The sequence below is a fragment of the Lycorma delicatula genome, chromosome 4, assembly GCF_047948215.1.
Source record: "Lycorma delicatula isolate Av1 chromosome 4, ASM4794821v1, whole genome shotgun sequence".
Lineage (NCBI taxonomy): Eukaryota > Metazoa > Arthropoda > Insecta > Hemiptera > Fulgoridae > Lycorma > Lycorma delicatula.
The window spans coordinates 8,054,494-8,075,116 of record NC_134458.1 but is presented as its reverse complement, the minus strand read 5'-3'; the positions used below and the strand labels follow the sequence as shown (position 1 = coordinate 8,075,116).

General features: G+C 29.0%; 1 protein-coding gene across 4 annotated transcripts in view; it reads left to right on the top strand.

The window, feature by feature from the left end:
* RhoGAPp190 (Rho GTPase-activating protein 190) overlaps nt 1-20,623 on the top strand; it is a 307,804-nt gene that overhangs the window by 261,069 nt on the left and 26,112 nt on the right. For all 4 annotated transcript variants that reach the window (XM_075362254.1, XM_075362256.1, XM_075362255.1 and 1 more), the window contains one exon: nt 15,556-15,647. In XM_075362254.1, coding sequence (XP_075218369.1) covers nt 15,556-15,647 — 92 coding nt within the window. The remainder of the gene's footprint in view (nt 1-15,555; nt 15,648-20,623) is intronic.

The following is a 20,623-nucleotide window of genomic DNA, read 5'->3' as shown; positions in this document are numbered from 1 at the left end:
TGAAATAAGATTGTATTTATTAAATAAAATAATAAGTTTTTCTCAGCTTGGATATTTGTAAAACTCAGCAGGAAATTTGTTATTTAATTTTTATTCAAAATACAGTACTGGTTATATGAGGTACTTACAAACACAAGTGGCTAATCATCTGATTATTATGCATTCTGCTGGCAGAACTTGTAAAAACTAGTAAGTGCTTGATGATTACTGACATATTTTCTTTAACATTCGGTATGAGTGTCATTTAGACAGCAAGACAACCAATTATATTGCTACATGTAAAATATATTTAATCAAAGACTGTATATATTAAGTTAGTCAATAATATTTTAATTAAACAAACAAAATAAAAAAAGAATTAATATTCTTGTATTTAATGAAAGAATTTATACTGAACCAAAATTGTTGGTTAAAACAATATTTTATCATCTGATTATTTGTTGTCTGTAGTATACTGTGATAACATTTCACCCTTCCATTCCATTTCTTGGAATTATTATACAATGTAAAAATTTTCTCATTTACATAGTTTGTTTTAGAGTATTTAAATGATCGTTTATTTATAATTCTAATAACTTTGCAGCTCAAACAGATAAAACAGATTCTTTCAAAATAAAGTGGACATTTTATTATGAATATTTATTATCTTAAAAAGAAGATAAAGATATAAATAAATAAAAATTTTTTGAAAGGCTTTTAGCCTCTTAAATGACCTAAAATAGAATGATTTAGTTAAAGATATGTTTTTACATTTGTTAATTATTTATTTTGTAGGACTGTTTTATTAGAGTGTGGAATTTAGAATATTTTCAGATTACTAAGAGAACGCATATTTTCCTGTTTTATTTATTTTTATTTTTTTTCTGAAAATGTTCAGCGTGTATTGTGAAATAAATTCTTTATAAAATGATTAAGTCTTAATTTTGTTCATTATTTTCATTAGCCACATTATAGTATACCATAACAGTGTAAAGCTTTACATAGCAGGTGATAATGGTGAAGATCAAACCAGTCTTGTTCTTAATTCATAGGATTCAAGAGTTCAACCATTCAAAATCAATATAATTTATTATTTATAAAAACTAATTGCAGTTATTCTAAGGAATTAAAATTTAAGTGGAAAAAGATTATGCTCATAGACTATTAATTATGATACCCTTTAGCCTTTTTTAAGCATTCAAGTGCTCCAAGTGTACTTTCATTCATCTAATAATAGAGATATGTACTTATTTTAACAAACGAGCAGTACATTTTTATTTGTTCCATCATCTTTATTAGGTAGCGTTTTTACATGTAGAGATATCTAAGAACAGAAGTAAATGTCAAGTTCATATAGTTGAATAATAAATAATATGAATAATCTTAAAATAGGAGTTGTTATTAAAATTTTATAGTTTTATCTTTAAATTTTGTTTTGTGTTGTTGTGGGTTGAAAGGTTTAAAGTTAAATTGAAAAAGAAAGTGTGAATAATTATAATGTATTGACATATTAACTAATTTTCCCCTTGAAGGGGAGTCAGTAGAATAAAAAACAAAAAAATTCTTAAAATTATTTCATTTTAGATGTAAACTTTTTTTTTTGTAATAATACTTAATTATTTCTGTTGAATAAAAGCATATTATTTTTATTTTTTGATAATTTAATAATTATTATTGTTATATGAAATTAAGATTTTCATTTGTATGATTTACAGTTAAAGGTTTAACATATTTCTCACAGTTTGTTGTGCAGTTATTCAAATTTTATGACTGTGAAATTGCATTTTTGGGGGTTTTGACCTCCAGGAATTTTTTATTCAATTTTATGTTTTTAATCAATTAATAAGGTGTTTTGTATATTAAGATATAAAGTTACTAAAGTTGGGTATTTTTAATGCTTAATGATAACTCGTGTTATAAAATATCCATTAAATATTAATTGTTATTGTAAGTTTATGTTCTACTCAAGGTTTTTTTTTGTTTAAATTGTACATAGATTGGTATGTATTTAGTAATTTACTGGGTGATTTGTAATAAATTTTATTTCATTGTTAGCAAGCATGCTCAAAATTCCCTCTATGATTTAAAGAACTGGCTTGTCCATGTTTTCGTGGATGAATTGGGTAATTTTTGCCATATGATATATTAGAAATTGATATTCTCTGTGGTATCATAGTATCTACACATAAACTGTGTAATTTGAGGTGCTTGTATTGCAGTGATCAGGCTGTCAGAGTCTGAGGAATCAGAAGCCAGTGAACCTGACATCTCATTGTCTGCTTGGCCTGCTCCCTCTTGCCCTCGTTCATACTCTCGCTTTCATAAACGTTCACTTCGCTTGAAACGGAAGTCCAGTGTCGTCGACACTTCTGACGATGCTATCCCTGCCCCTACTTTTGGCTCCAATGCCCCTGATCAGAGCTCAGATCACCCTCCACTGCCTCCTAGTCGTACCTCATTACAGAATCAGCACACCTCTGAAAATGATCTCTTCACCACATGTAAGTGATGAGTTTTACACACTAAAATGTTACTTCATATATTTATCGTTAGAACTTTGTTAACATGGTTTTATTTATTTTCACTGCTTATCTTTTCTGTTCTTTATTAAAGCACTCTATTACTGATAAAGTATAATAAATGATTATTGTTTATTCGAATGGAATTAGTTGATCATAAATAGTGTTGACAGACCAAATCGCTGTATAGTTTTTCCTCAAGTGTGTTATATATCTTTCCCCTATTCATTTATAATTTCATGTGTAGAGATAGTGGTTGGAAAACTTAAACCCTTTTGTGATCTGTAACTTATTCTAATTTAATGATTGTAGCTGTGGCAAAATATTATTTACTGTAAAAAAAAAGGTTAGTGTCAAATAATTTATATTTTAAAACAAAATGTCAGTCAAATGTAGATTTGTAATAGTTGTATAAAAAGTAACTCCTGGTAATACATATTCTCATTGTTAAAATTAACTCATATTTAATTAATAATTGTTCTACCAAAATTTTAAATTGAAAGTTTTGACAAGTGTACTAAGAAATGAAATTTAATTTCAAGAAAAATATTAAATACTTTTTTCTTTTTTTTTTAATCTGAATGTTTGATCATTTCTATTATGGGATTAAAAGATTTTTTCTGGAAAACTGCTCTGAAAGTTTTGTAAGTTTTTAAATATTAAATCAATGTTTAACCATTCTAGATGCCACTAAAGTTATCTACTGTCAGATAAAATATTGCATGCAGACGAGTATGAGTCTGTACCTGTCAGTTGTGCACAAAAATATAATAGCTTGTTAAGTGTTCCATTTTTTAATTTCCTTTTTTATGTTAAGACTTTTTAAAATGGTATATGTTTAGAGCTCTGATTTAAAAGGCCTTGCTCCGTCTGATTATAACTTACAAAATTCCTAACCAGATTGTTGAAATTTTGAACCATTATTCATCGGCATTTTAAGTGATTTGTCAAATCTTAATCATTCAATTGTGTACACTTTATGAATGCATGATATCATCACAACTACAACTCTTGGAGGTATAATACACACTGTTGACTTCATTACAAATTTAGTGTCATAATTAAATAATAAACTGAAGTAATGATAAGCAGATTTTCTTTTTAATTTTTCAGTGGTTTACTGGTGATAGAAACGACATGGAAGTGGAGTCGAGTGGCAGATTCCTTCATGTATTAAAAAAAAAATACTTTCTTTGCAAGTAGAACAAGTCCTAGAGTGAAAAATTTTGGGATTTAGCAGATCTATTTAGAACAGTTAGACCAATAATAATTCAAAATTGTAAAATTTTGTGAGTTACAATCAGACAAAGTAAGACCTTTGAAATCAGGGCTAAAAAAAGATTCTTTTTATTATTCACCTAGTCATCTCTAAATAAAGTGTCTGAAAATTCTTAAAGGCAGTCAACAAACTGAATCTTTTAACAAGCTAATTTTTGTACATACTTTACGAAAATCTGATCATTCATTTCCAAAAACATTTACCCTCAAGCATGATCACTCATAATATTTAATCCAGTAGCAGTATACTTAATTTCACAACATTAAATTCTCACTAAAAGATTTCTTCTTATTTTATATATTTTACTATACTGATAATCTGTATTTTTACTGAGTAATTCAGTTTGTATTTTAAATTATGCTAATATTTTTGAAGTTCAGGAAGTACACATCGTACTGATATGGAGTACAGAAGTTTCTGATAAAGAATTAAGCTTTGTTTTTAATGGAATAGTGCACAAAAGTAAGCTTGTGATGTACATAAAAATATTCTGCATATATTGAATCACTATAATGCACTATTGTAGATAGTTAAAGTTAATTTTGAATCCAAACACTATTTGAAAAATACACTTGTTTTATGCATGAACATTTGTTTAACTTTTATTTTAGATGATTTCTTTTTTCTGTAGTGTAGCTTTGCATGTATTTTCTTACTGTAGGACAGATTGAATAGGCTTTTCTTTTTATTTCTGATAATTATAGGTGTTTAAATGATTAACTATATTCATTATAGTTACTGCTTGTGAATCAAATTACTTATTTTAATATCTAACCTTCATGTTAATGCTCATTCAACAATTTTTAAACTTTTTGTTAATAAATTGTACATCAAGTTTAAGTGATAACTTTGCAAAGAAAATGTTTCACAGTTTCCTCCTTCCTTTGTGTAAACTGGAAATAGAATGTTAGTGTTAAAATGGCTCAACTATTACATAGTGAGTATGTTAGATATGTTAGCACTTAATAAGGTAACAAGCAAGCAGTTATTATCTAGCAGTTTTTTTTTTTGTTTTTTATAAGTTTCTCTGTAAAAAAAATGCTCTTAGTGCAGATAACTTCTGCTTACCCTTGACTATTTCATTTTGACTTTACAATGAAGTTTAATTTTTATGAAATATAATCAGCAGAGTAATTGTTTTGCTCTGTATGTTACTAATAACTACCTTTTATATCATCAGAGGTATGATTTTTTCTTCTAGATATTCCATACCGTACATTTCAAAAGTTATATTGCAAGGCCAAGGACCAGTGTTGTGATGTTTTCTGACCTTTTGCTTAATAATTTCATGCCAGAGTTCTCCAATAGTCAACTGGTAAAGCTATCAGAGGTTACAAACAGCCACACACCCCTGGAGTTAGTAAATGAACTGATACAATCCATTATAATAATGATATCACTAAGGTACTCAAAACCGTTATTTCATCCTCATTTTCTACCTTAGTGGGAACAATTGAAGACTTAGAGATTCTCTTGCATCGAAATTCCAAGTCTATTAGAAAGTTATCCAAAGAGTTTTTTTTTAAATTTAATATCAGGTTAATTAAATTCACTTAAATGTAATTGGAAACTTGACCAAAAAAATTGTAGTTTAACAAAATATTTAGAAGCTTGTTTACAATTTCTTTACTAATTTTCTCTTACTAATATTTCTAACTAATTTTTCTCTAGGAAGTAGCAAAATAATTTAGCAATAAAATTAAATACCATTTCCCAACAACAGATTTTATTATAGATGTAAAATAATTGATATGTAGTAATGTGTTTTATTAACATAGTAGGCTGCTTATTATTGAATGATGAAAAACTATAATAAATGTACATGACAGAAATTTCTCAGTGATGTATGCTATAATTATTACTGTGAGGAAAAAAAGGAATGTAAATTTTTTATGTCGTCTGCACATGTATAATTCAGAAATAAATAAGTTTGAACAAACTGTACCTTAGTCAAGTGCCATACAAGAAGTTAACATGCATTTTTATCAAATGTATGGTAAATTTTTACTAATTAAAAACCTCATGAAAATTCATCATTTTTAATTAACTGCGTGTGACATTGATACATTATGTTATTTATTTTGGATAATACCAGACTTCAGTATGAATTACTTATTTTTTATTACTAAGATGTAATTAATAATTGAACATATAAATACATATGAGTATATATAAAATTACATTATATAATTTTCATGACTGTGTAATTAATAACTGAACTTATAAATGCATGGGTATAAAACTACAGCAAAACATTTATATACATGGTGTTTTTTTTTTTTTTAATTTTAAAATAAACCAACAGAATATATATTAACCATACTAAAATGGAAGTAATAATAATACTAGAATGGTTTTCACTTTCTGTAAATCATTGAGATTGTTATATCTGTTTCTGAATCACTGTGGATGAAATATTATGAACCAAGTAAAAAAAAAGTTATTTCTATTTTGAGTTGTTTATGACCAAACTTTAAATATTTTGCAAATACTTCACAGTGTCTAGATTACAACTGTATTATCCATAGTATGAATCAGTTTATCATAATTGTTTTAAAGCCATAATATTTGTGACGCATATGTCCTACAAGGATGGGCTTGGACTGAAATGCTTATTAAATTATTAACTTATATTTGTGCTAATGATGGGAAATTGTTTGCAAAAATCTTTTTCAGCACCCTTAGGTAAATGGATTGCAAGAAATTAATAACTATGATAACCAGCCAAGCAAGGTCAACTAGAACATTGGTTCACAGTGTTATAGTGCTACTCATTCACTATTAGTTCTCTCAGAAGCACAACTCCTGTCCCTGGCCTTATATTTATATGACCATATTAAACAAAATATTGTTCATCCTAGGAAAATAACAAAAACATCCTTCTATCGTGCTATTAATTGTAAAAACTGTAATGCAGTTATATTAATATATTTTCCATTCCTATATTTCAGATATAGTTTCTGTCACTTTAGATGCAAAAAGAGTTGTCTTTTCTATGAACAAAAGTATATTTTATGTAAAATTGATAAAAAAGTTTTAGTTTATGTGTGAAAAGATAGTCCGAGTATGATAGAAAATTAATCCTTTTTTATATAACTCATTTTATTTGTTATTATTTACTGTGGAAAATCACATTTGAAATTCTGTATATACATGATTAAAAAAGTATTACACTTATATGTTGTTAATGAAAATTTATGGTAAAATATTCTTGATGTAGAATTATATTAAAATTATTATTTTAAAAACTCACCTTATTCCTTTTAAGTTCTTTTTTGTATGAAATAGTTTTTTTTTTAATTTGCAATATTCTCATGTGATAAAAGTGACCATTACTATAAAAGTAGTCATGAACATATAAAAAAGTGAAAACTATTAAGGTAATTTTTATTAAAGTAATAACACTAGTCAACACAAAATTTGTATCGAACATGTTACACAACTTTTCTCATTATAATTCGGATGCTGAATTCAAGTATGCTATTGAATTTGTGTTACCACATAAAGGTTTTATGTAAATAATATGTAAAAAAATTTATAATAAACTCATTTTGACCAACTATTAGTTACAATTAAGAATAGTTTCTGTATTTCTACTTTTAAACAATACACATATATGCTTAATAAAAATATATAAATATATGTATATACTGTATCATGAGAAGTACATGTACAAACATGTCTGTATGATGACATCATATAGACATCTGTTGCCTACTACAGAGTTTAAAATCTATTCAGTCTGGCTTCACTTGTCTATACTGTGTGTTATGTTTCACAGAGTTATTAAAGTTTTGCTTTATTTTCAATTCTTTATAATACAAAAGAAATTTTCTCATTTTTATTAACTACAATATAGCTTCTGCAAAGTTTGTGGAAATTCAAATCATCCAGGCAATTTTTGTTATGTCTGGTAAATTTCAACGAAAGACTATTTCTGAATTGATAAAAACACCTTATAAATTTTATTTTGATTGTGCACTCGGAATCAAGATGGACGCTTCATGTTATTTGCATATCTTGCCGTTTCCTGTACTGATGGTTTGATTTGAACCTAAGGACCACTTCACCGACTGCTACTTTTATATGACAAATATATTTAAATTTTCATTCAAAAATAAAAAGTTCATAAATATGCAGATGTATCTTCAACTCTAAAGCTGGTACCATACGGAAAGGAGTTACCTTACTGTATCACCACCTAATCTGATATTGCTTTCAACAATGTGAAACTGAAGCAGATGTGTACAATATTAAAGAATTTCTTCCTGTATCTGATGAGAAATCTCCTCATTTAATTCAACAACATGAACTTAATGATTTAGTTTGCGATTTAAAGTTACCAAAGCAGCAAGCTGAACTTCTGGGTCTAGACTGCAACAGTGGAATCTTGTAGTGGGTAAAAACGGAAGTTACTATGTTTAGAACACAAAGTAAAACTCTTTCAACTTATTTTATTATGAAAAATTCATTGTGCGTTTGTACTGACATCAATGGCCTGATGAAAGAGATTGGAATTCAGCCTATTCCTGAAGAATGGCTTCATTTTATTGACTCTTCTAAAGTAAGCATGAAAGCAGTTTTATTGCATAGTGGTAACAAACAGCCACCCATTTCATTACTTCATGCAGTTGATATGAAAGAAACGTATGAAACTACGGCATCAATATCAGAAGCAATAAAATACAGAGCATATATGGCAGGTTTGCAGTAATCTGAAAGTTGTTGCATTACTTATTGGTTTACAAGGTGGGTTTACGAAATATTTTTGTTTTTTTTTGTCTTTGGGGTAGTCGTGACACAAAACGTCATCACCAAGTAAAGAACTGGCCATTGTGGTAGAACTTTGTAGCTGGTCAAAAAAATATAAAGCTTTTATTATTAATTGAGAGTGGTAAAATCATACTGCAGCCGCTTCACATAAAATTGGGACTTGTGAAAAATTTTGTAAAGGGACTAGACAAAGATGGACCAGGATTTAATCATTTAAATATAAATTTTCCTAAATTGAGTTATGGTAAGCTGAAGGAGGTTATAAACTGAAGATGGTCCACAAATCAAGAAACTGCTTAAGGACTCGATTTTTAGCGATAAACTTTGCAAATCTGAACTAGCTGCTTAAAGTCCTTCAAAGACGTTGGTGGTTTTTTAGGCAACAGAAAAGATGAAAACGTTTCTTTTTGTTTAATAAGCTGTTAAAAAACTACAAATGTTTAGGATGAAGGATGTCATTAAAAATTCCTTCCTACATTCCCACTTAGACATTTTTGCTGAAAATTTGGGCTCTGTCAGCGATGAGCAAGGAGAGCGTTTCCATCAGGGTATTCTTACCATGGAGATCGGTACTAAGGAAGATGGGATCCTAGAATGATGGGTGACTGTTGTTGGTTTTTGTTTACATAACTGATCAAAGTGAAAAAGTTTGTCAATGTAAGACAACTCCAATGATTTAAACTTTTAAAACTGTTACTTTAAAAACATTTCCAATGATTTAGACTTTAAGAAACTGTTATTTTAACATTGCGTTAATGTATTTCAATTTGTCTGTGTTTAAGTAAATAAAGATTTATTTGGTTTAACCAAATTTGAAATGAACACCATAATTTTTTTTTTTTTTTATATTGATTTCACAGTGATTGTGCATTTATTGGCAAATAAATCATATGTCTAAAATGTACTTATTATACAAATTCACTTAACAGTTTTGAATTGAGCACCCCAAAATTAGTTATAATCACAATGTACAATTCGAGATACATGAAAATTTTTTTTTGTTGACTAGTGTAATTATATATGAACACATATATTCAAAATTATTATTTTAATAAAATTTAAATATACATATATTTATATATATTACATTAATCCAATCAACCCAAGTACAGAATTAATAAAATGAAATAAAATAGGATGACGCCTACCTTTTATTCCTTAATCCAAGCAAGAGTGCTCTCACAAGTACCTTGCATCATCAGTTGCTCTATATAATTTTTTCAAATTGCTGGTTCCAAATTACATAAATAAATAAAATAATAATTACAGAAATAAAACTTAAATTTTTTAAATTAAAATTGCATAGTCTACATGGATTTCTATTTTGTTTTTATTATTGATTTTAACTTTTAATTTAATTTTATTAATGACTTCATATTTTATATATATGCAATGTTAATTTTAATTTACAATTAAAATTTTTTTAAATTAAAAAATTTTAGTTTTTTTTATAATCACCTAAAATGCACTGAATAATTTATGATCATCCATAAATTAAATACAGTTATTTCAATAATACATTTATTGATTTTAATAGTAGATTTTATTTTTTATATTCTCAAATTTTAGAATATTTTTGTTGTAAAATATATACCAACAGATAACATCTAACTGTTTATACATTCTTGCAGTTTCATTTAACCAGATGGTTGATTGATTTTCATTATTATATGAAGGTATTCTCAAGTTATTTTCGATGGTTATGAATCTTTTTTTTTAATTTAATTTTTACTTTAAAGAATAAACCTGTCAGAGCAGCTGGTTAAAACAGGAGTTGATTTATTTTAGATTTTTTTTTATAAATTACTGTATCCAGTTTAAATAAATGTTTGTTGAAGCACATAATTTTGTATCTCCTTACTTAAAAAAAATTGTCAGTTTAATCTATAAACCTTATATTGTGGTTTTTTCCAGGAAATGTAACACAATATTCATTGAATGGGTGTTGATAATATAGAATATGGTTGACTATAAATCTTTTGTGTATTGCTTTATAAAGCAGAAATTCTACACATAGAACTCCATCTTTCAACATCCTTATACTTGTTAAGACTAAATAACCTGTTAGTGATATTGAATCTGTATAAATTTCTTTTTGTTTAGCATGACTGATTTATAGCATGTGATCAGTTTGCATGAAAAACAGCTTTTTGGTTACTTTAGTTCTTAAAATCTGTATCTGAGATAATCTTTTAGTTAGTATTTATGAAGTGCAGAGATAAGAAGTTTGTACTAATTGTGATTATCGGGCACATTTGTTTATTATGGCACAGTCTTCATTTCTCTGTAACACTTAGTCTATGTTTGGTGAAAATGCATGCTAAATCATTTGTGGCTATAAACAAAGGTCATCCACAAAATAAGAAATGCTTTGGAATAACAGACTGATTGTTTGTTGTTGTCACAAGATCACTCGGGTTTAGTAAAAGCCGAGTAGTATTTCTCACAAAATATTGTGTTATTGTTCGATGGTTATTGATATGGTTTGATGAGGAATTCAGTGCTCCTGAATTCCAGACATCTGTCACTGGTTTCTGAATCACTTTGAGAAAGAAGAGGCATTTTTGGACCGTATTGTAACCTGCAATGAAATGTGGGTCTACCACTACACCCAAGAAAGCAAGAGAACAAGTATGGAGTGAAGGAAAAGTGGGAAGGGGCACTGCTAAAGACCAAGAAATGCTTGTCAGCCGGAAAACGTCGGGCAACTGTGTTTTGGAACTCAAAAGGTGTGCTGCTGATTAATTTCCTGTTTGAGCTAAGGACAGTAAATGTGGCATATTACTGCCACTTGAATGATGTCAGGTTGCTTATAGCAATAAACAATGCCGGCAACTGATGTGCAACATCCTCCTCCACAACAATGCATGGCTGCATACAGCAGCTCAGATTTGCTAAATTTCAATGGATACTTCTTGAACACCCACCATACAGTCCAGAGTCTTCACTGTGTGATTTCTACATATTTATTTTGCTGAAAGAAGCTTTAGGAGGGGAAAGATTTACAGATGATGCCGCAGTTGATCATTATATTTTCAATTGGTTGTTGTGGCAGCCATCTTGTTTTTATTGAAAGGGATCAGTAAAAACTACCTATCCTGGAGAAAACATATTTCTGTTGAAGGAGACAATGTAGAAAAATAAGATTATTTTTAATTTCATCTAGTATCAATAAAGCTATGTAAATAGATTCTATTTTATAATTAAATGATCCTCATATATCTCCATTAAATTGTCAGAATCATCCTAGAATGTTGATAAGTCTCATTGAAGACAGTACTTAAGTACAGCAAAAAATATTCTCCTCTCAGCTCATCTAAGAGGAAGATTTTTTGAATAACAACAGTACAGAATACAGAAGATGAGTATTATCAAACAAAATAGAATGAGAGGCAGGCGGCCTTTTGACATACAAATTATAACCACCTCCTGATGAATTCGAAGATGTCAAATAGAATTGGTCAAGATCAAAAATTATGGCTGCTTCCTTCTGGGATGAAAGTGAATCGGATTAATGTTGAAGATGTGACCATCAGTATGGATGCTTATTTGATAATTCTGACAAATAACATTATCTAATATCAGGTTGTATGTATTTAGCTTGCAACAACCCTTTCTTATTGTGTTATAAAGGTCTAATATCACTTCTTCAATTCAACCAATTTCTAGGTTCTCATAATCCATGTAGGCTAAAGTTTACCTTCTCTGAGTTTTATTTGTTCATGTCTAAAGGAGTTTTTTTTATTAACAGAAGTGCAAATGATGATGTGAAAACTAGTGAGTACTTAACAGGGATATAAAGTGAAATCGATTAAGTTAAGTGAAGAGAATCTTATCCCATATGTTGATAGGGTGCATTGTCATAATCATTATTATTTGAAAGTAAACCTTTTTAACATAATGACAGAGTATTGATTTTTTTTGTTTAAAAACAATTTTTTTATAAGCATGTAGTTTTTGTTTTCTGTATGACCTTTATTCTTGGACTAAAATGGTGTTAATATCATGATGTTTTATATTAATTTTATTCTGTAAGTTTATGAAAATGTATTAAATTATCATTTTAAAATAATTCAACAATTTATTTCTCAAGGTTAACTGTTCTTGGACTGAAGTAATTGAAACATGTGCTGCTGCTTATATGTTAACATCTTAATAAAATTTCTTCAGTAGCAGTTCATACCTCTTGTTGGGAAAAATTACAAAATAAAATGACACATAGCTCATTTTTGCCAAAAGAATTAGACTTTAATTTATCACACAAAAACTGCATATAAGCTAATATGAAAATCTGCGATTTAACAAAGCCTGAAAACAAAAGAACTTAAATCACCTTTTTTTGCAATCATATACTTATAAACATAACATCAATAAGCATAGTGTAACTGGAAAACAGTTGCGTTACTGACATATTCTGTATTAATAAAAATTAGCAATGAACAAATGTCATTAACTTAGAAAAATAAACTATAATAATTCTTATCATTGGCACTGGCCTTTTCTGATTTATGAACATCTTCATACTTATCATTAAATAATTAAAACTTGCATTTCTAGTTTGTTATAGAAAAAAAGTCCACGATAATATTCCAGTATAAAAAAAGAGTTAATTACAATATAATCAATTACATCCAAATTTAATGCAGTTAATATTGTTCTACATGTATTATTCTTATAAACTAGGCATAAAGCTAAACAAAAAAAAATGTATTTAAATTTAAACAAACAACATAATAGGTTTTGAAAAATATGTTATCTCTATAGTAAAAATTCAAAACACAAATATCGGTGACACAACTAAATTGCATACAGAGGTTCTAAAAGCAAGATACATAATTCTGAAATTTTCAACTTTTAGTGGTGCCATCTCTTAGTTACAAAATGCAATGAGACTGAACATAATCTCAGAAATTCATAAACAATACATAAAAATGTGACAACCACTGCACTGTTTTAATATTGTGAGTTAATGTAAACTATGTATATATTAACATATTGAAGAACAGTAATAAATCAGACAGTCTTTATTTTTCATTTTCATATGCACAATGTTAACGTGAAAACATGAGCTCAATTTAACACCAGTACATAATTTTCAGCTATTTTGCATAACTATAAGATTACATCATTACGTCAAATCAATCAATAAAGTTTTAATTATTATTACTATTAATTATTGTCATCATCATTACAAAGATACGAATCATATGTGTAGACACTTTAAGGGTTAGGTAAGCAAGAAAACAAATATCCCCTTCTTTCATCTATTCCTAACTTGTTCTTGCACTGAAGAGCATAAAAATGCAAGAAAAACTTCATCAATATTTTTAAAATGTATAAGATCAACTGACTTTTAAACAAAGACTTTTAATGAACAACCAAAGGATTATTAATAATAGTTATTCAATGACCTTAATCACACATTATTATTTGTAAAAAAATGAACACATGAATTAAAGTACACATATATACATACAGTTTATCCTTGGTGTAATCTACAATGGTGTATCACACTTTTTTACTAGAAATAGAATAATACGCAGCATCACAAATTTGTAATAACCAGTTTGGAAAGATCCTGCTTCGATAAATTTGGCTCTCTCTTTTCCTGTTTAGCCTCCGGTAACTACCGTTAAGATAATTCTTCAGAGGATGATATGTAATGAGTGTAAATGAAGTGTAGTCTTGTACATTCTCAGTTCAACCATTCCTGAGATGTGTGGTTAATTGAAACCCAACCACCAAAGAACTCCGGTATCCATGATCTAGTATTCAAATCCGTGTAAAAATACCTGGCTTTACTAGGACTTGAACGCTGGAACTCTCGACTTCCAAATCAGCTGATTTGGGAATACGCATTCACCACTATAGCAACCCAGTGGGTTTCGATAAATTTGGCTGGGTTGTAGTAACTGAACCACTTTCAACAGAGTACAACAAGACGATATGGCGACCGAGTATTACCACAACGTTTATGAATGCACAAAGGCAACGAATATAACCACACAATACGAGAGAGAGAGAGAATTATAGGCATCCACACATCGTGAAAATCTGTCCTGGACTAACTAAAAAAGTGGTGTGCTGAGAAGAGCGGGAAACAAACTAGGCAATATACAAAAGAGAGTGTGTGTTGCCAACAAGAGGTAGTGTGCAAGTATTGGTAAGAGAAAGAAATTAGCATAAACGGGAAGTTTGGGTACGAAAGAACATAACAACGATTATTTTTATAACAAGCAGACCATTAAAAGAGTTACGTAAGACTGATAAAATAATTGCTGAATACGAACAAGTTGAGGAAATGATGTCATCGCAGACAAAGAAAATTAGACTTCTAGGAACTTTGACAACATTAAAATTAGAGATAACAAAAAACAGTTAAGACTGATGTGGTTAAATAGAAATTGCTTTTATGAAACATTGCGACCACAGCAGACAAAATAATAACAAAAACATTATTGGATTAAAACTACTTTACGCATTGGCGTAAACACCTCTCTTGATGTAGTATTACTTTTTATTTCTTAATGATATTGCAGTTTTGTCTTCTAATTATGTAAAGTGATAAATATACAGAAATAAATACATTTTAAACTTATAAGTATGTTTGAATTTAAATATGATTATAAATATGTTTGCTTTGAATTTATTGTAAATTTTCACTGTTGCGTTTATCTTGTTATTTTGTGGTTTTTATAAGATTTGATACCGTTTTCTATCTATTTTTCAAATTTTACTTTATCAGATGGTGTCAGACTAAGTATCATAACCAGTCTGCTTCAGAAAATAATGCACAGGAGTATTATTGATATTATAAATTTTCAACAATTTATTGTCTTGTAATAATAAAAGAAATAGTTTTTCTTCACATTTTGTGTGGCAATACTGTTTTTGTTTTTAATCATTATAAAGTGTTGTTCTTTCTAGTTTTTATTATAATTATACTGTTCTGTAGCATTATTATTTTTATATGTGTTTTAATGTATGTTGATCTTGTTCATGCAGCTAAAGTAAAACTAGATGGAATTTTTACCATTGGTCCAGATGAAGAATCAAGCTTGGATGTTTCATCACCAAGAGATGTCAATTCTCCTCTGGTAACTTCTTTTTTTTTCATATAGTTATTTGTTGATTTTACTTTCATTGAATTTTTATGTTTTACAATTGCAACAACTATTTTATCATTTAAAAATTAGGAATTTTAATAAATTAAGAAACTGGGGTCGACTATACAGTCAAAATGATTAAATGTCTTTAAAGAATGAAATCCAAAAGAAGACATTTTAAGTCTAATTTTCTACTCTTAAGAGATGACTGGAAAAAATGAAAATTTGGAGAATAAATCATGATATTTACTCTCAGTTGATGTCCACTTAAAAAAGATGATCCTCGAAGGTGTAAAAATGAAATGTGTTAGGTCTAATTTTTTTCTGTTGTTTAGATTTAGAGTAAATTAATTCTAAATGTAAAGAAATAAACAGTGCAGTTAACATAAATTATAAAACATATTTACAAATTTATTACTGTTATTTGAATTTGTGTTGTGAAGTCCAGGTAACAGAACACATCTTGTTTTAAAAATGGATACATACGAGGTGTGTGAGAAAAGTAATGAGACTGGTAACACTGCAAATGATCTGGCATCGTTGTGTCTACCGGTCTGTGCTAGACCGGTTTGTTCATCCCTTCCACATGCTCAGTACGAGTTTCAACTCCATTCAGCCAATACATTATTTTTGACAGCGCCATCAGTGAAGTTGTGTTTTTGTTGTGTGTTATGAAACAGGAGCATTGAAATTTAGAGCAATGTTGTGCAATCAAGTTTTGTATTAAACTTGGGGAATCTGAGAGTGTGACCATTGAATAGTTGAAACAGGCCTATGGGGAACATTGCTTATCAAGAGCACAAGTTTTCCACTGGCACAAATCATTTTTGGAAGGCCAAGAACACGTTGAAGATCAACCTCGCTCAGGGAGACCTTCAACTTCAAAATCTGATGAAAATGTTGAGCATGTGAGGGTTCTTGTGAGCTCTGACCGTCATTAAGGATGATGAGTGAACAGTTAAATTTAAACACTTTCACCGTACATAAAATTTTGACAGACGATTTGCACATGCAAAAGGTTTGTGCAAAATTGGTGCCGAAAAGCCTCACAATAGAACAGAAGGACAATCAAAGAAACGTGTGCGTTGATCTTCTTGAGAGGATTGACAATGACCAAGAATTCTTCAATCATGTGATCACAGGTGACGAATCCTGGATATTTGAGTACGATCCTGAAACAAAGCGGCAAAGTGAAGAGTGGCACACTCCATCACCTCCTCGACCGAAAAAATGTTGAATGAGCAAATCAAAGATTAAAACCATGCTAATTTGATTTTTTGACAGTAGGAGTATTGCACATAAAGAATTTGTTCCTCCAGGACAAACTGTCAACCAAGTGTTTTACAAAGGTGTCCTTGAAAGACTCTGGAAAAGAGTGATTCGTGTGAGACCAGACATTGCAGACAAGTGGATGCTTCATCATGAAAATGCCCCGTGTCACACGGCCATTTCCATCATGGAATTTTTGACCTCAAAACATATTCCTATGGTTTCTACCCCTCTATTCACCTGATTTAGGTCCTTGTAACTTTTCCTTTTTCCGAAATTGAAACATGTCTTAAAAAGACATCGTTTTGGAACTCTGGAGAACATTCAAAAGACTGTGACCACCCAGTTAAAAGCCCTACCAGTTGAAGCCTTCCAGTGCTGCTACCAGGAGTGGGAACAACGACTCCGCCGTTGTATAGCTGCCCAAGGAAACTACTTTGAAGGGGATAATATTGTTGTTTGAAAAAATAAAATCTTTGGTAAGTAAAAAGTCAGTTGCATTCCTTTTCTCACACACCTCGTATGAAGCCAATAAAGCTAAAATTTTTTTTTTTTTAATCTGACATTAGAATGTGAACTACTGGATGTATTCATCCTGTAATATACATTTAGTAATATACATTGTCATGTATATATGTAATATACATTGTCTTGAAGTGTTCATCTATTAAAAGATGCATTATCTGTTAAGAGATAAAAAAGGATTTACATGACAGGTTTTAGAGGTGTTGAAGATTTATAGATGCTATATACCACATATATTATAAGAATATCATTAGTAGTAAAAATAAAAAATTTTTGTTTGATATATTTTTTTTTATTTAACAGACAAGGTGAGTAGTTTAAGGTACTAAAATTAATAATGAAATTAATATTAAAACCAATACTTTATTAATTTAGTCAAGTCAATTCTTCCTTTATTTTTGTCCCTATCTTCCTATGTACTAATTATATTAAAGACTAAAAGTAAAACTCAGCTGTCTACCACAGTACAGAATCTAATAATATCTCTTACCTTATTATTACTTCTTCATTTGTACATCAAAAGCACTTTTGAGAATTTTCCTTCATCGTCAGTTGATCAAAAAGTTAAAAACTTTAAAGTTACACATTAAGAAATTAAAATTATCACATATATAGTGTAAAATATGTAGTCAAAAATTAAAATTAAACATTCTTAATAACAAAGAATTAACAAAATTTTTCTATTTGTATAATAAAAAATAAACTTAAATTTAATAATGTATATTATATACAAGAGAATACTTTACCAATGAGATTTCCTTTATTGGCTGTTATGTCAGAAATTTATTTACAGGAATTCGAAAATAAAATAGTTTATGGTATTACTCATACACATAAAGTTCAATTATGGATTTGATATGTTGATGACATTTTGGTAGTCTTTGAGCCTGTTATAAATGATGAACAACTTATAATTTTGAAAAAGCTCTATTCATATCATGATAGTTTAAAATTTATGTTTTTATTTATGAAAAATAAGTTTTTCAGGTGTTGTCATGGAAATTAATAATCATCTATTAATCAATAACAAAAATTATAACATCCATATATAGGAGGCCAACAGCAGGTAAAATAACTATTAATAGAAGATCAGATCACCCTTGGTCACACAAAATTAAAATATTTACAAACATGCTAAATAGAGCGATACAATACACAGAGAACAAGGAAAAATTAGACACAGAAATAAATATTGCAAAAAGTATTGCAGTAAGAAATGAATATAGCACCTCATTAACTGATAATATTTATAAAAAACAAAGGTTAAAATCTAGTAATACAACAACATTGAAAGCTATAAATAATAAACATGGCAGTAACAGTATCTATATAAAATACTAATAATGTTATTGAAAGTTTGGTTAATGTTTATAATTATGAAAAATATAAACCAGCTTATAAGCCAAACAACCATAGACATATAAAATTCCGTAATGGTAATTATGATTCTAATAATTTATGTGGTGTCTATAAAATAACATGTAATGATTGCAGTTGCATACACAGAATTTTTTTAAGGGGAGTTATTATTAAAATTGACATCTGTATTTTAAATTTTGTATTTTTTTTTATTATTATATCATGTTACGATATATTTATTTTACAATGTTCAAATATAAAATATCCATAAATACCCTAATAAAATCTACTATAATGTATATTTTTCACAGCCTTAGGCTACAATTTTTTTAACAACTTTTAGCATCTATTTTATTTTGTATAATAAAAATGCTTGTGCCAGTGCCATTTGCCATTATTACACTTAGGCTACATAATAGTCATATATTTTAGTCAAAGGTTATTTATATACGATAGGTAAGACACTTAACATATAAAATCCATGGAAGCAATCAAATATAATGAAATAATTTAATTAAACAAAACATGTCAATATGGCACTCACCGAGGTTGAAGAATGAAACTGGCACTGATGAATCCACATTCTATGAATTTGGATAAAGAATTGAATTCAGTTTCTTAAAGTTCAAATCAGTACTCTGTTATAGTATATTATTGTTTTAAAAATCATTGTTTAAAAAGAGTACTGGTTTAATTAATATAATATTTATAATGTACCTAGCCTATGGTACATTATGTTACTACATTCGGAAATTTTAGCATTCTCAAAACAATGTTTTGTTTTCATTAATTCATTTAACACATCTTCTGCAATTGGAGTGTAGTTTCTGTGTATGTTGAGCAGTGCTAATCCATTCAAATGGGTATTTCCAGTAGAATTACGCAAATATGTTTTTAGACAGCGTAATGTTCAGAAACATTGTTCATTTGTACATGCGGACACTGCCAGTACAGCTAGTATTTGTAACAAAGTGGATATATTTGGCATTATGTTGGGATTGCACATAGTTAACCCATCTACAGCTGTTTTTGCTTTGTCTCCCTTCTCAAGATGTGCAATTTTTCTACACCATAATTTTAATTCATTATTCTGGTCTTCCTGGAAACCGCTTCTTATGTCACTGGCATAGAATTCTGTGAGCAAAGTGAAAGCAGAAACTTTAAACAGCAGGAGCACAAGGTCAGGGTTCATAGGTAAAAGGCACTGAAAGCCTTTCAATATTTTCTGGTGTTTCAAGAAACGCGAATCTAGTTGGGACATGAAGGTATCTAGAAATGGAATAAAAGAGACACAGAAGTAAAGTTTTGGCATCACTGATGATAAATCCAAGTTTACATGGTTTTTGCTCGGGCTACCATGCTAGGGATTTGAATGGACGACCCCAACCTATTCAAGACTAGAAGCACAAATGAAAATTTTAGAAAATTCTTTATCAGCATTTTTGTGTATACATTTCATGTCACTGTTAATATCTTCAGCAATGTTTACTGCTTCCACGAGATCATTAGTTGAATTCTACAGGAATTTACACAATGACTGACTTAAATGAAACAGTCTGAATACAAAACAGCATAATTGACAGTCTGTCAAAGCACATAAAAGTGAATTTTCTTGTGAGGATAAGTCTTTGATATTCCATTCTGATATGCTTTGAAGGGTTGCAATAACAGGGTCATACAATTCCACCACCGAGGCCACAGAATTATACCTTGCCAATCAACATGTTGCGTGAAGTTGTAGTTTCCATTTCACTTATCGCTGATTTTAAAAGATGTCGCCTTTTAGGAGTATTAAGAAATTTTACAGACTCGAT